General features: G+C 38.8%; 1 protein-coding gene across 1 annotated transcript in view; it reads right to left on the reverse strand.

The window, feature by feature from the left end:
* NBPF10 (NBPF member 10) overlaps positions 1–17,091 on the reverse strand; it is a 28,798-nt gene extending 11,707 nt beyond the window's left edge. Inside the window, exons 1-2 of the mRNA XM_060007152.1 lie at positions 17,050–17,091; positions 8,464–8,614 (exon numbers count right to left, since the gene is read on the reverse strand). Coding sequence (XP_059863135.1) covers positions 8,464–8,585 — 122 coding nt within the window. The 5' untranslated portion in view covers positions 8,586–8,614; positions 17,050–17,091. The remainder of the gene's footprint in view (positions 1–8,463; positions 8,615–17,049) is intronic.
* Positions 17,092–17,898: the final 807 nt, after the last annotated feature.

Below are 17,898 nucleotides of genomic sequence, written 5' to 3' on the forward strand. Positions count from 1 at the left end.
GGCCCGGGCATACCCAAATTGTTTAAAGGAAGTAGCTGCAGCCTTTAAATTCCTTTGTGGGATCCTCCTGGAAACTTGTTCAGGGAAGTGAATTAAATTTACAGGTTCCTCATGTTGTAGGCAGTTTGCTAAACATTGAGCGTGCACACCATTTCTTAGCTAGTAGATTAACATGAGACTCTACTTCTGCCTCCTAATCTGAGCATTCTTTGCTGCCGCTCTTTAAACCCTGTTACCTTCCTATGCTTATCTGACAGAGAGAGACTCAACGGTGCTGAATTTGGCTCCCCAAATCTAACTCCTAGATGAGTTTTACAGAAAACCCTATTAGCCAACCCAGATTTAGTACTCTGTGTTGGTGGCTCCTATGCCACAAATTCTGAAGGGGAACGTCAAGCTGCATATACTGTAACTACTCAACACGAGCTGTTAGAAAGAGGAGTCCCTTCCTCAGTTTAATTCAGCTCAACCTACAGAACTGTCTACCCTCACTTGAGCCTGTGAATTGGCAAAAGAAAAAACTGCAAATATCTACACTGATAGCAGGTATGTCTTCAGAGTGGTCCATGGCTTTGGTATGCTCTGGGAACAGAGAAGATTTTTAAGTCCAGTGATACACCTATAAAAATGGACCTCAGGTTGCTGACCTCCTCTCTGCACTGTTATTGCCCTCACAAGTTGCTGTCATAAAAACTGAGGCTCATACCCACTGATCAGACCCTGAATACCAGGGAAATGTGATGGCTGACTTTCATGCTAAGGCTACTGCTCAAGAAATTACTAAGCTACCAAAACGTTGTAATTTAAATGAACGCCATAAAATGGCACATAGCCATTTTTCCTGAATTTCCACAACCTACCGTCCACGGTAGAGCCAAATCAGATTACTTAAGACAATTTGGGTAATAGGCAAAAAATTGTATCTGATGCTGAAAGATACAAAAGTGTCATGAAGAAGGACGAATATTTAACATAAAAGAGAGGATTTGCAGAGGGCCCAAATGGCTGTCTGGTGCTTCCTGAATCTCTCAAACTACCACTCTTGCAAGCACTTTACGAGACTACCCACAATGGAATTGACAAAATGACTCAAATTATGAAAAAATATTAGTGATATGGTTGTTCTAAATTAGCAAGACACGTTTATAATCAATGTTTAAACTGTCAATCATATAACATGGGTAAAACCATTAATGTAACTCCAAGGGCTGCTCCCCCACTGTCTGGACTATTTGAATATTTACAATTAAACTTTTTCAATTGTCTCCTTTAGGGGCTATCAATATGTACTTGTAATGGTGTGTCTAGAGGAATAGAAGCTTTCCCATGTTGGAAAGCTGATGCCAACATTGTAGTCAAGAAATTATTAGAAAATGATTTTCCATTGTGGGGAATCCCAAATGAAATTTCAAATATTAGAGGGACTCACTTCACTAGACAGGTTTTAAAACAACTAACCAAGGTTATTCAAACATTATGGCATTATCATTGTCCTTATCAGCCTCAGTCTTTATGGAAGTTGAATGTACCAATGGCATTCTAAAATTTAATTGGCAACACTGACTGAAAACACAGGAATACTTGGCCTAAAGTGCTACCCTCAGCCCTCATGACAATGAGGTCAACACCTTTTGGGAAACATAAATTAACACCCTTGTGAAATCACCACTGGACAACCCATGCCTTTGATAAGAGAACCCCATGCACATCCTACCTTTGTAAATTCCAATATGACCCAATACTGTAGGGCACTAATACAATATTCAAAAGCTTACAGTCAACAGGTCAAGGAGACTTTCAGAGATCCTTGGTCTCATGAGGACTTTGTATCCCTTACACTGGAACCTGGAGACTAGATATTCCGGAAGAGATATCAATGAAAAACTCCACTTGAACCTTGATGGAAAGGGGCCTACCAGGTTTTTTTAAATTTCTCACACAGCAGTTAAATTACAGGATATTGAAACTTGGATCCATGTCTCTCAACTGAAGAGACGCCTCCCCGCACCACCACCAGACTCTTGAACTTGTCAACCTTCAGCTGACTTAAAATGAAAGATTTCCAGGGAAAAAAAAATCTTCCCTCAAAGCAGATGACAACATCAGGTAGACAGCTTACCCCCAAGGTCACAGAACATGATTCTGCTGGATTCCCCATTCTCTTCCAGGACTTATTTTTATAACAATTATTGTGATATTGCTATTTTACAAACACAAAACATTCAAACTCATTTTCCTTTTTCTGTTAGGGATTTTCTCTACCCACTAAGGTCCGCCATTCAATGCATACCCTCCTTTACTAATCAGAATGATTGTTATGTTATTATTATTTAAGTGTAGCCACTAAAATGCTCAGGGAGACTCTCAGTTAATATTAGAACCAGGTTTTACATATACTTGGATGACAGGAAAAATGGCCTTACAGAAAGATTTAGTATCCATCCTTTGGCCATTCAGCTAATACTGATGGCCAATTAATCTGCCATTGAGAGGAAGCTTCAGAAGCCAAAGGATGGCCTGTAATCACTGTAAACTTCATTGCTGGCAATCTGTCCCTATGCATAGGAAACCTTAATGGTACTGGACTTGATTTAGGACATGCTCTGGACTCACTCTTTAATCACACCCTTTGGTTTGACTCAGATGATGGAGACTGAACTCCTATATATAATGACACAGATTTTAAAATAGATAATGACAATGAAATCTTTGATTATAGTATTAAGAAAATTACTGAAGCTGAACTCAACCTAATCTGCAAAACAAGAAAAAATTACATTGGGCTGCATCTCGTAAGTGCCTTTGAAAATCATAAACAAAACTTAAGCTGTTCCCCCAAACGGGCATGAGGTGGCCAGTTTTAACCAAACCTCTATCATTAGGAAAACTCTAATGCTATCACAAATCATTGTAAATAATAAACAGCCTCTGCATTCTTACTATATAAGCTATCTTATAACAATATACTTCTGAGCCTCATTCTAACTGTCCGTTTAAGAGTTCCCAGTTCATGAACTGTTTTTATGTGCACAATAAACTCTTTTTTTTTTTTTTTTTTTTCTGTACGCGGGCCTCTCACTGTTGTGGCCTCTCCCGTTGCAGAGCACAGGCTCCGGACGCGCAGGCTCAGCGGCCATGGCTCACGGGCCCAGCCGCTCCGCGGCATGTGGGATCTTCCCGGACTGGGGCACAAACCCGTGTCCCCTGCATCGGCAGGCAGACTCTCAACCACTACGCCACCAGGGAAGCCCATAAACTCTTACTAATTACTATTTTAAGTGATCCAATAGTTTCAATGTTGTCATTTCTGGATTTTTTACACTCAGTTCCCTCTAACTTTCTCATTCACAGCAACTTTGGCTACCCGTTCCCATCCCAGCGCCATCATCTCCATCCTTCTTGTTATTCTCTTTTTCCAACTAAGAAGATGCTTCTTCTCCTATCTGCTCTTTCAGCTCTATCTCAGGATATAATATTAGCATAGTGTTCCTTGTAAGAAACACACACACAACACACAGATATACATCAGGGGCCAAGGCCCAGTCTTGGCTGCATTTACTAAGATAACAGACCCTTTAACATCAAGAGGTATAAAATACTAGTTCAGGAAGGGACTTCATCTTATTTTACAGATGAAGACATTGAGGCTCACAAAGAATAAGAGAGATATTTGACATATGTCAAAAATATCTCAATAAAGCTGAGGGGGGATATATCTGAACCCCCATAATTGGTTGGTGGAAGAGCCATCATTAAAAATTTTGGCTTCAAACTCCCAACCTAGTGTCTTTATCAGTACCATGCAAACTCTTCTGACTTTCAGGGATCACTGAGATATAAATAAAGCTAATTCTACTTTTAAAACAAGGCTCTTTTCTGAAACACATTTATTATGCTGGATTCTATAGGTCTATTATTTACTCTCATCCAGTTTCCAAATAATAAACAGCACTTATCACAATAACAATTAAAATGTATCTAGGTAATTTTTTTGCATAAAAGCTGTTTTTTTGAAAACATCAATAAAATCAATAAGCGTCTGGCCAGGCTAACTAAAAGAGAAGACACAAATTACTAGTAACAGAAATGAAAGAGAGGACATCATTATAGATCCCATGGACATTAAAAGGATAATAAAGGAATACTATGAATAACTCTAATCCCACAAATTTGATAACCTAGATGAAATGGGCCAATTTCTTGAAAAACACAATCTGCCAAAACTCATACGAGAAGAAATAGACAATCTGAATAGAACTATATCTATTGAAGACATTGATTCAATAATTAATAACCTTCCAAAACAGAAAGCACCAGGCCCAGATGGGTTCACTAGTGAATTCTACCAAATATTTAGGGAAAAAATTATACCAATTCTCCATAGTCTCTTCCAGAAGATAGAAGCAGAGGAGATACTTTCTAACTCATTCTATGAAGCTAACATTACCCTAATATCAAAACCAGACAAAGGCATTATAAGAAAAAAACTACAAACCAATATCTTTCATGAACATATGTGCAAAAATTCTCAGCAAAATATTAGCAAATTGAAGTCAACAATGTATGAAAAGAATTATACAACACACCAAGTGAGATTTATTCCAGGCATGCAAAGCTGGCTCCAACATTTGAAAATCACCTGATGTAATTCATCACATCAATAGGTTAATGAAGAAAAATCACATGATCTTATCAATAGATGCAAAAAAAAAGCATCTGACAAAATCCAACACCTATTCATCATTAAAAAAAAAAAACTCCCAGCAAAATAGGAATAAAAAGAAACTTTCTCAACTTGATAAAGACTATCTACAAAAAACATATAACTAACATTACACTTAGTAGTAAGAAACCAGAAGCTTTTCCACTCAGATCAGAAACAAGGTAAGGTTATCCCCTCTCACCACTCCTTTGCAACATCATATTGGAATTCCTAGCTAATGCAATAAGATAGGGAAAAGAAATAAAAGGTTTACAGAATGGAAATGAAGAAATACAACTGTCTTTGTTTGCAATGACATTATTGTCTATGTAGAAAATCTGAAAGGATCAACCAAAAAACTCTTGGAACTAATAAGTGATTACAGTAAGGTTGCAGAATACAAGGTTAATATACAAAAGTCAGCTTCTTTCCTATATACCAGCAACGTACAAGTGGAATTTGAAATTGAAACAATACCATTTGCATTAGCACCCCCCAAAATGACATATTTAGGTATAAGTCTAACAAAATGTGTACAAGACCCATGTGAGGAAAACTACAAAACTCTGAGGAAGGAAATCAAAGAAGAACTAAATAACTGAAGAGATATTTCATATTCATGGATAGGAAAATGCAATATTGTCAAGATGTCAGTTCTTCCCAACTTCATTTAAAGACCCAAGGCAACCACAGTCAAAATCTCAAGCAAGTTATTTTGTAGATATTGGCAAACTGATTCTAAGGTTTACATGGAGAGGCGAAAGAACCGGAAGAGTCAACATAATATTGAAGGAGAAGAACAAAGTCAGAGGACAGACACTACCAATGTTAAGACTTACTATATACCTATAGTAATCAAGAAAGTGTGGTAGTGGTGAAAGAATAGACAAATCAACAGAACAAAATGGAGAGCCCAGAAACAGACCCACAAAAATATAGTTGACTGATCTATGACAAAGGAGTAAAGGCAATATAATTGAGAAAAGGTAGTCTTTTCAACAAATGGTGCCGAACAATCGGACATCCACATGGAAAGAAAATGAACCTAGATACAGACCTTATACCCTTCACAAAAATTAACTCAAAATAGATCATAGACCTAAATGTAAAACACAAAACTATGAAACTCCTAGAAGATAATGCAACAGAAAATCTAGATGATCTTGAGTTTGGTAATGACTGCTTTTTTTTTTTTTTTACTTTTGATTTATTTATTTTAACATCTTTATTGGGGTATAATGGCTTTACAATGGTGTGTTGGTTTCTGTTGCTGGTATTGACTCTTTAGATATAATACCAAGTTTTAACATTTAAAATTTCTGCTTTGCAAAAGACATGGTCAAGAGAGTAAGAAGACAAATCACAGACATGGAGAAAATATTTGAAAAAGACATATATGATAAAGGACTGTTACCCAAAATACACAAAGAACTCTCAAAACTCAACAATAAGAAAACATACAATTCAATTAAATAATGGGCAGAAGACCTGAACAGACACCAAAGAAGATATACAGAGGTCACATAAGCATATAAAAATGCTCAATATCAATGTCACCATGGAACTGCCAATTAAAACAACAATAAGATACTACTATACATCGTTAGAATCTAGAACACTCACAACACTAAATGCTGGTGAGGATGTGGAGCAATAGATACTCTCATTCATTGCTGGTGGGAATGCAAAATGCTATAGCTACTTTTGAAGACAGTTTCTTACAAAATTAAACATATTCCTACCATATGATCCAGCAACCACACTCCTCACTATTTACCCAAATGAGTTGAAAACTTATGTCCACATAAAAATCTGCACACAGTGTTTATAGCAGCTTTATTCATAATTGCCAAAACTTGGAAGCAACCAAGATGTTCTTCAGTAGACGAACAGATAAACTGTGGTACATCCAGAAAATGAAATATTTTTCAGTTCTTAAAAGAAATGAACAATCAAGTTATTAAAAGATATGGAGGAATCTTAAATGTATATTACTAAGTAAAAGAAGACAGTTTGAGAAAGCTAGACAGTGTATGACTGCAATTATATGACATTCTAGAAAAGGCAAAACTATGGTGACAGTAAAAAGGTCAGTGGTTGCCAGGGATTAAAAGGGAGGGAAGGATGAATAGGTGGAACAGAGTATTTTTAGGTAAGTGAATAGTCATTCTATATGATACTATAATGGTAGATGCATGTCATCATACTTTTGTCAAAACCTATAGAATGTACAATACCAAGAATGAACCCTAATGTAAACTACTGACTTTGGGTGATAATGATGTTCATCAATTGCAACAAATATACGACACTGGTGCAGGATGTTGACATTGGGGGAAGAGGCTACGCATGTGCGGGGCAAGGGATAGGTATATGGGAACTCTTTGTACTTTCCATGAATTTTGCTCTGAACTTAAAACTGCTCTAAAAATAAAGTCTATTTTTTAAAAAGAATGATCACAAGAATATAAATTTTTTCAATGCGTTTGACAAACTGAGTGTAGGCTTTGTGAATTGAGGGCCCAGGATTCTGATATTATTTCTGCTGAAGGCTACTGTGCAACTGTGATCAAGCAACCCTATCTTTGGGCCTGAGTGTTCTCAGTTCTAAAATAACCCTCAGGTTATTTTAGCTCTAACATTATTCTCTGGGTCAGTGAAATTTAAGTGGTACATATTGACAGTGACCCAATGGAGTATGAAGCAAAATCTAACCACCTCCAAAGCTGCACTTCAACCACTAAGCAAGTTAGTGATGATTTAGTATTTCAGTAACTGGTGCTCACAGGTAACTGTATAATAGATTATCCCCATATTAATTGAATGCTCTCCAAAAGTTTTAGGCAAACAGCCATTAAAGACAGACTGACAAATCTAGCCAACAGGCCATTATTTGGCAATTTTGTAAGCTTATTTGTAAAATTGAGCTGATCACACTGTAGTGTATACAGAAGTAGAAATATAAGATTGTACACATGAAATTTATATAATGTTATAAACCGATGTTACCTCAATAAAAAATAAATTTAAAATGTTGAGTTTATCCAAATTGCCATTCTAGAAACCAGGGTCATGAGCTTCCAAGAGAACGGGTGGAGATGGAGGAGCCTCTGTATAAGTCTACCTCCTCAGGCACTGATGTGGGTCAGCTTTCACCATCAAAACATCTCAGGTAACAGGAGATTCGTATGTGCTCCCATCAATGAAGAAAAGAGACACTACTCAAGTGACTGGAAGAGTTCCATGAAATCTCAAGTACCCATGATATCATATATTTGGTGAATACATGCATTGTTAGTTAGAATAAAACCAAATTACTCTGAATAATATAAAATAATTAATAATAAGAACACAGGGACTTCCCTGGTGGTCCAGTGGTTAAGACTTTGCTTTGTAATGCAGGGGGTACAGGTCTGATCCCTGGTCAGGGAGCTAAGATCCCACATGCCTCATGGCCAAAAAATCAAAACAAAAAACAGAAGCAATATTGTAACAAATTCAATAAAGACTTTTTAAAAAGATGGTCCACATCAAAAAATCTTAAAAAAAATCAAACACAACTTGGTTCCACGTTGTGGACCTTTTTTAAAAAATAAAATAAAATAAAAATACTATAGACTTTTCTTTAAAGAATTTCCAGGAAGGTCTTAAGAGAAAGCACTACAGTTAAGGTACAAAGCCTGAATACAGACCCTGAAAGGTGCTACGATAGCAATGACTTAATTCTGACAGAAGAAGTCTCTGAACAAAGAGTCTCTTACCCACTGTGGGACACAGAGGAGAATCCTGCTTTCTCAGGCTGAGTCTTCTGCTCATTCACTCCCCTCTCAGCAGGTCCCTTCTTCTCTAAGGGTTGATGCATCACAGGCTTCAGTTGGAGCATTTTCTCACAAAGAACACTCTTACTGCCTCCTTTAAAAGGAAAGATAGAAAAGAAATGCATCTGGGTCTCCACAATGGCTAGACATTCCTCCAAAGCTACCTAGAGGAATCAAAACAAAATAATGGTTTAAAGAGGCTGGATTACTAGGAAGGGTCCCCTAGGAGCATAAAAATCACAAGAGCAGAACCTACAAGAAAGTAAACAATGAAGCTTACAATGTGCCCCCTTGAACAGTTCTTTATCAGCCATGAAGACCCTGGTGATCCACTGGGTTGAAGGAAAGATGCAGCAAGTAGGGGGAGACGCTGCTTGCTATGAAGAGGAAGACGACGGTCCAGAGAAGTTTTAGAACTAAAAACAAGCAAACAATGACGTAAACAAATGAAAATAAATGGGCTTTAAACTGGGCTAAAGGATGAGTATTTTTGATTCTTACAGTTGAGATAAAGTTCCCTGGGAGTGTCCCTTCAGAAATCAGAAAGCCTTTTTATCATCCCTAAGTTTTGACAGTCATGTAGGCAGAAACAAAATTTGAGATGTCAGAATTCAAATCTCAGTAACTGGGACTCAACAATAGCACCATGGGAAGGACTCAGAGTGTCTGGTCTCAAGTTGTAATCCTAGAATTGGAATGTGGAGGTAGCTACAGAACCTGAGGAAGCCCTGCTTTCTGATGGCCCGCCATACTCAACACAAGGCTACCTGTTTCTCCTGGATGTCCCTATCAATAAAGACCACCTCTCTTACCAGCCAGTTTTAGTATCTGTGTATTCTTTTGCTCATACTACCAACCAATCAATTCTAAAGAAAAATCTAAGCATATTTTCCTTGTTCAATCTTGCTGTTGCATAGAAAACATCAAACAAATAATATTTTCTCAACACCTTTTATTTTCTTGAAGATAGTTTCAATAAAAACAGTTGTGCCTTTTCCTAAATGAATTTTTTTTTTTTTTTTTTTTTTTGGTATGCGGGCCTCTCACTATCGTGGCTTCTCCCATTGCGGAGCACAGGCTCCAGACGCGCAGGCTCAGCGGCCGTGGCTCATGGGCCCAGGCGCTCCGCGGAATGTGGCATCGTCCCAGACGGCGGCACGAACCCGTGACCCCTGCATCGGCAGGGAGACTCTCAACCACTGCGCCACCAGGGAAGCCCCCTAAATGAATTTTTTAAGGCTTCTAGTGATTCTCACCATTTCTCTTTGGGAACTCTCCAGATTTTGTTCCTTATATCCTTATATTCTTTTTTTTTTTTGGCGGTACGCGGGCCTCTCACTGTTGTGGCCTCCCCCGTTGCGGAGCACAGGCTCCAGACGCACAGGCTCAGCGACCATTGCCCACTGGCCCAGCCGCTCCGCGGCATGTGGGATCTTCCCGGACCGGGGCACGAACCCGTGTCCCCTGCATTGGCAGGCGGACTCCCAACCACTGCTCCACCAGGGAAGCCCCTTATATTCTTTTAAGAGCAGAGTGATCAAAAACTGGAGTATATGTTCGAAGTATGACTAATAAATTTAGCATAATGATTTTTCATTAATCATAATCTTTTCATTCCATAATAATTAATATATCCCAATGCAATGTTGGATTTCTTTCCCTTGAAGTAGGGAAACATGTAGGGGTTTCATTTAACAAGAAGTCAATTTTAACTTTCTGAACTCCCACCCTCACCCAACTTTGCTACTTAACAGATGATTGTTTTTGCATCTACAATTTACTTTCCACTTTGTCAAAGCCCTTAAAATATTTTATCTCCTTTAATATGATTAATGGATACTTAATGTTGGTGCCGATTTAAAAAATCTAACAGATTTATTTATTCTTTCACTTGGGTCTTGATAGAGTTGCCTGGGCTGCCAAAAAGCCATTGGAAATGGCCCTTGACAGAGCCCAGTAAGACCTAGGCCATGGAATGGAGGGAATGGATGGCAAATGCAAGCAATAGTTTTTAGTGACAGCAGCTGAGACTATAAAGAGAGTCACAGGCACAACAGGAGTGAGAGGGATTACCTTGTTTATTAATGCAATTGAGTTGAGTGCTCCACGCACTCAACTCAATTGCATTCAGTCTCAGTGGGTGGTGGGTCAGTGAGTGGGCATGGGGAAAGGGTCAGGGCCAAAAGGGAAACTTCAGGAGGAGGAAAAGAAGAAGGGGAGGCATGGTCAAGGACAACAAGACCTCCCAGGAGGCTTGTGCAGAGACCCAGGCCAGATCCTGAGAGAAGAGAACTGTTTTTATTCTGTATCAGAATGGGGAGGGAGAAATGGAGAGAGAGGACCTGAAAGAGAGAAATGTGCGAGAACCTGTAGTTGTTTAAGAACAAAGTTGGAAAACATTGTGGATGTTTTCACAACAAAAATATTAAAGGACAGGGAGTGGTCAAGATGCTCAAGGAACTCGGGAGAAGAACTGATGAACACAGTGAGAAGTTTAACAAAGAGTTAGAAAATATAAAGAAGAACCAAATAGAGCTGAAGGATAACTGAAATAAAAATACACTAGAAGGAATCAACAGCAGATTAGATGATACAGGGGAATAGAATAGCAAACTGAAAGACAGAGCAGTGGAAAACACTCAAGCTGAAGAGAAAAAGGAAAAACAAATTTTAAAAAATGAGGACAGTTTGAGAGACTTCTGAGACAATATCAAGCATAGTAACATTCGCATTATACGGGTCCCAGAAGGAGAAGACAGAGAGAAAGGGACAGAGAACATACTTGAAGACATAATAGCTGAAGACTTCCCTAACCTGGGAGAGGAAACAGACATTCAGGTCCAGGAAGAACAGAGTCCCAAACAGGATCAACCCAAAGAGGATCACACTAAGACATGTTATTAAAATGGCAAAAATTAAAGATAAAGAGAGAATATTAAAAACAGCAAGGGAAAAACAACAAGTTACATATAAGGGAACTCCCATAAGGCTATCGGCTGACTTTTCAGCAGAAACTCTGCATGCCAGAAGGGAGTGGCATGATATATTTAAAGTGATGAATGGGAAAAACGTAAATACCCTACCCCACAAGGCTCTCATTCAGATTTGAAGGAGAGAGCAAAAGTTTTACAGACAAGCAAAAGTTAAAAGAGTTCAGGACTATGAAACCAGTTTTACCAGAAATGTTAATGGAACTTCTTTAAGCAGAAAAGAAAAGGCCACAACAAGAAATATAAAAATTATGAAAGGAAAAATCTCATTGGTAAAGGCAAATATACAATAAAGGTAGTAGATCAACTACTTATAAAGCCTAGTAGGAAGGTTAAAAGACAAATGTAGTAAAATCATCTATAGCCACAGTAAGTAGTTAATGGAAACACAGAAAGATGTAAAATATGATGTCAAAAACAGTACTCATAGGAGGAGGGGAGTAAAAATGAAGGGTTGTTAAAATGCGTCTGAACTTAAGAGATCAGCAACTTAAAATAATCATACATAGATACAGATATAAAGATTACTATATATAAACCTCTGGTAATCACAAACCAAAAATCTATAATAGATACACACACACAGTTATTATTATTATTATTATTTTTTGCGGTACACGGGCCTCTCACTGTTGTGGCCTCTCCCGTTGCGGAGCACAGGCTCCGGACGCGCAGGCTCAGCGGCCATGGCTCACGGGCCCAGCCGCGCCGTGGCACGTGGGATCTTCCTGGATAAGAGTACGAACCCGCGTCCCCTGCCTCGACCACTGCACCACCAGGGAAGCCCCACACTGTTATTTTTAAATGGGTATTTGATACATGTAAAAGAAATAAATTCAGTTAGAATCTATTTTAGCACTGTAAACTGAATTGGTTTAAAAGCAACATCACCGAAAGCTCAATGAGTATCCACAGTGTCCAGGTTTTGGTCTTTAATACCATTACCCACAAAATGAAGCAGACTTCTTAAAGAAATGACTACTTCCAGGAATGGTGCAGGGGAATTACAAGGTGAGCATGGGAAAGCTTGGACCAGAAAGCAATGTTCATTAACAAACTATTAGGATCTTTTCAAAAACACATAGCCAGCTTTAAGGAATTCCCAGTGGCATAAGTTGTGATAATTTGAGCATGAAAAGGAATTGTGATTTTTGTGCAGGGGTCAGTAAACTATGGCCTACTGGCCAAATCTGGCTCACAGCCTGTTTTTGTAAATTTTTTTTGGAACAGAGCCAGGCCTACTCACATATGTATTATGTATGGCTGCTTTTGTGTTACAATGGCAGAGTTGAGCAGTTGTAACAGAGACCATATGGCCTGCAAAGCCTAAAATATTTACTATCTGGTACTTTTCAGAAAAGAGTTTGCTGACCGCAGTCTAGTGGATTAAAAAACAGAATATTGGAGTCCATAAATGATAATCAAAGAGATGAAGTCATTTGCATGTTGAAGTACTTAGGTTCAATGATCATGATGTCTGTAAATTCCTCAAAATGTTTCAACAAGAACATATAATTAAGTAGATGTAAACTATCTGATTTCTATCTTCATAGATTAGTGTTGACTGTTTTGAAATTCACATAAATAAGTATACTTTTTGTGTGTGTCTGGCTTTTTTTTTTTCATGCAACATAATGTTTTCGATGCATCTGTGTTTTTGAGTGTATTATTTTGGTGTTATTCATGAAGGTTATTCCTGTGTGTGTCCATATCACTGTTGATGGATAATAGAGCTATTTCTAGTTTTGGCTATTGTGAACAAAGCTGCTATGAACATGCTTGTATAATTCCTTTCTGTAGACATGTGCATTCATTTTTCTTCAATATATACTTTGTAGTAGAATTGCTCAGTCACAGGGTAGGTGTACGTTATTAGAAACTGCCAAAACAGTTTTCCAGAATGACTGTGCGATACCTTCTCAACAGCAGCAAGATATAAGTTATTCCACATTCTTGTCAGCATTTGCCATTCTCTGTCTTTGAAGTTTTACTTATTCTTATGGATGCATAAAGGTATCTCATTGTAGTTTTAATTTGTGTTTCCCTAATAAGTAATGATATTGCACATCTCTTAGGTCTTTTGCCCATTTAGAAATTCTCTTTTGTGAAGAAAGTCTATTCCAGTATTTTGCTCATTTTTATATGGCTTAGCTTTTGTTATTATTTCTATGAGTTCTCTATACATTCAATACTAGAGTCATTTTCAGTTAAGAATATTGCAAATATCTTCTCCTAGTCTGTGGCTTGCGTTTTTACTTTATGGTGATTTTGGATGAGCAAAAGTTTTTAATTTTGATGAAATCTAGTTTCTTTATTTTTTCTTTTATTGCTAAGGCATCTTACTCTAAGACATCTCTCCTATCCCCAGATTGTGAATATATTTTCCTACATTTTCTTCTAGAAGCGTTAATGTTTTAACTTTCAGCTTTTACATATATGATTCATCTCCCGACCTCAGCACAATACTTAATCACTATAGAATCCATAGCTTGCTTGCAGACCACCAACCCAGACTCCCCCAAATTTTTACAACCTTTGATGTAAACACATTCACAATAGTTTCCTGCTCTGCTCTTTGATAACTACAGATCCTTGTACTTCCATCTCTCACTCTTTCTTTGGCCCTCTCTTTCCTTCTCTCTCCCCTTCTTATCCCTACAGCTGAGAAAACCAGAAAAACCTAAAACTGACAAGAAAGACCTGGTCAATCTGTGCTCAGGAGCACAGGTTCTGGTTTGTAAAACTGATTCAGCCCTTGTGTGGCCTTGGACAAGTAACTTAAACTTTATGTGCTTCAATTCTTTCTTCTGTAAAATGGGCCTAATAGGAGTAGTCTACTTCATTCTGCCATTGTTAGCTGTGCCTAAATTTAGTAGCTACTCGATCAATAATGTTATACTTAGTAGAATCATCGTTTTCATTGTCATTATCCTCTGCATTATTTTTATTTATTTATTTATTTATTTATTATTATTATTTTGCGGTATGCGGGCCTCTCACTGTTGTGGCCTCTCCCGTTGCGGAGCACAGGTTCCGGATGCGCAGGCTCAGCGGCCATGGCTCACGGGCCCAGCCGCTCCACAGCATGTGGGATCTCCCCGGACCGGGGCATGAACCTGTGTCCCCTAGCATCGGCAGGCGGACTCTCAACCACTGCGCCACCAGGGAAGCCCTCTCTGCATTATTTTTGAAAAACACTATGCTGATATTTTGCACCTTAGTTTTACGTCTTCGAGAAGTTATTGTAAATGGAATAATGGAATATGAACCTGTTGTGTTCTGCATAATGGTTCTGAGTTTTATTCATATTGTTGAGTATATCAAAAGTTTATTACTTTTTATTGCGGAGTAGTATTCCATTGCATGGATATACCACAATTTGTTTACCAGTGTCCTGATAATGGACATTTGGGTTGCTTCAAGTTTTGGCTATTGTGAATAAAAATGCTATGAACATTCTCACTACAATTTTTTTTGTATGGACATGTGTTTTTATTTCTCTTAGAAGAATATCTAGGTGAAGTGTTTCTGGGAACAAAAGGATATTTATGTAAATTTATGTTTAAATGTATAAGAAATTGTCAAATCAAAGTGGTTATAACATTTTACAGTCCCACTAAAAATGTATGAGAATTCCGGTTTTTCCACATCTTCACCAAGATTTGATGTTTTCAGACATTATAATTTTAGCCATGCTGCTGAGTGGAGTGGTATCTCAAGGTAGTTTTAATATCTATTTCCCTGACAGCTAATGATATTGAACACTTTTTATGTGCTTACTGGCCATTAATATATCTTCCTCTTTGAAGTGTGTTTAAGCTTTTGCCTGTTTTAAAAAATGGGTGTTTCCATTTTTAATCTGAACTGTAGTAGTTCATTATATATTCTGGAGACATAGTCTTTGTCAGATATCTTTTGTAACTATTTTCTTCCAATCTGTGACTTGACTTTTCACTTACCTAATGGTATATTTTCATGAGAAGACTTTTTAATGTTGTTAAAGTCTAATGTATCATTGTATTTTTTACTTCTTTTGTGTCATATTTAGAAAATCTTTGCTTACTACCAGGTCACAAGGATATTCTCATGTATTTTCTTATAAAATGCTATAGCTTTAGTTTGTATGGTTTGATCTATGATCCAACTCAGATTAGCTTTCGTGTATATTGTGAGGTAGGGATTGTAGGTTTTTTCACTACATAGATATCCAGTTGTTCCAGCACTATTTATTGAAATGATATTCCTTTCCCCATTGAATAGCTCTAGTGTCTTTTTAAAAAAATAATTTGACCATATAAGGTGGGTCTGTTTCAGGTGTCTCAATTCAGTTCCATTTATCTATACATGTATCCTTTTGCCACTCCCATACTATCTTGTTTGTAGTAATAAACAGCTTGATAGTAAATCTTAAAGTCTTCCAGGGTTGACTTTTTCACACAGCTCAATAAATTTTGAAATGTGTATATACTAAAGTAGCCACCATGCACAGCAAGATATGCTGTCACTTAATCCCTCTCATTTAATTGCAGGATACGTGCCTTCACATATTATGGCTGACCTGTTAGCCAAAGATCCTCTATTGCAGCCTCCAGAGAAAAATCTCCAGTTACCTTCAGAGCTGATTGAGAGACAAAATATCTGCAACATTCAACAATGAATCTAGATTTTTTTGAAAAAAAAACTTCATTTTCCTTACACCCATGAATACAATTGTTTGATTTGCAATTTTCTATTCTTCGTAGGGACAGTCCCCTAGAAGGCCTACCCTAATTTACTAGGCTGATGGTTGAGTGTGGGGTTGCAAATTAAAGGCTGAAGTAGAATTTACTTTTATTGTATAGAAAAGATGATGGGGAGATGCTGAGGAAAGGCTTAGGGAAGAGTAAGTTGGAACTAGAAAGTTGATATTAGGATCTTGCAGTGATTGTCAGATTTCGTAGAAAAAGGAGTTAGATGCTACCTATCCAAAGGCGGAAAAAATGTTGGTGGAAAAAAACAATATTTAAAGGCATTTTATTAGGCCTTGTCATTTATATATCATCTTTCCTTTTCGTTTTTGTAAAATTGGCATAAAGCTGGCCTCATGTGTTTGTTATATGACTTCTGGAATGTGGATTTCCATTGAAAACTATTAAAATTAAAATATTCATTGTGAACGTCCTAGATTACTGGTCCCAACCTAAGGGACAAACCTACCTGGCTGAAGTGCCGTTCCTGGGTCTGTGTCATTAACAGTAGTTGCTTTCCCTAGTGTATTGGCTTTCGTATTTCCCCCACACCTGAAAGTCGTAGTTCATACCAGCCATAAACCGTTTCCTTTGCTAAAAGGTTTTAAAGTACTCTTACCCCAAGTAAGTGCATTTAAAAAATTGACCTATCTGTTGCATCCTTGGAATCCATCAAAAGCCAAGGGAGAGACGTTCAAGTGCTACAAGTTCCAGTGCTGCCCATCTGGGGAGGCAAAGGGGCTGCGTACTCGCTGGCCGCCTGGCCACGGTTGTCTGCTTTGGCTCCAACTGCTCACGGGAACTCGACTCACCTTCACCACGCCGGGAGGACCGGGTCGCTGCGGACGCCGACTTCATCTTCAGGGTGCGTTCAGATGAGGAATTCGCATGGGATTTCTTCTTTTCCCTTAATCTGTTTTCACCTCGCCCTCTGTCTCTTCAAGACCGTTTTTGGATCCTGACTGGACAGGACTTAAAGGAGAGGCTTCCCGTCTTCTACAGGTCTCTTCCTGCCCGGACGTTACTGCCCGCGAGGGAGAACGAGAGGAGCTGGGAGGGCAGCGGGTGCCCGAGAACCACAAAGTCGCCGTGTGCGCCCGCGCGCACCGCGCCCCTGCGTCTCGCGGGCCGCTGGCAAATTGAATCAACACCGCCGGAAGCTTCTCTGCCGGCGCCACGCGAGGTGTGGGGCTCCCGACCCGGCGAGAGGGGCCCAGCTGAGGCGGCCCCGCCCTGCCCCCGGCCCCCGAGGACAGGCCCGGAAGAGGCCGATTTGGACCGGCGGAGCCAAGAAAAGTCTCAACCGCGACCCGGCCCCACGCTCCCGAGGTTTAAGGTCTCAAACCCTGAAGTCTTAGCGGACCGAGCGTCGCGAGTTGAATCGATTTCCACGCCTTTATCAGGAGAGTCGAGGGCCAAAATCAGACCAAGAAGAAGACTGTGTGGATCAAAGTGCGCAATTAATCAGAAAGGAAAAACTATTTCTTAACTGATTAGGTTGTGGATTGTGAAAGACCGGCGTCAAGTTTTTTGGCGTGAGCACACGAAGGATGGAGTTGCCCTCAAGTAAGGTAAGAAAACTGCAGGTGCAGCAGGTTGTATGGGAAAGATTCAGAATCCAGTTCAGGGCCTTGGAGCCTGATTTGAAAGCGTTTTCCATC

The sequence above is a fragment of the Delphinus delphis genome, chromosome 1, assembly GCF_949987515.2.
Source record: "Delphinus delphis chromosome 1, mDelDel1.2, whole genome shotgun sequence".
NCBI classification, from domain to species: domain Eukaryota; kingdom Metazoa; phylum Chordata; class Mammalia; order Artiodactyla; family Delphinidae; genus Delphinus; species Delphinus delphis.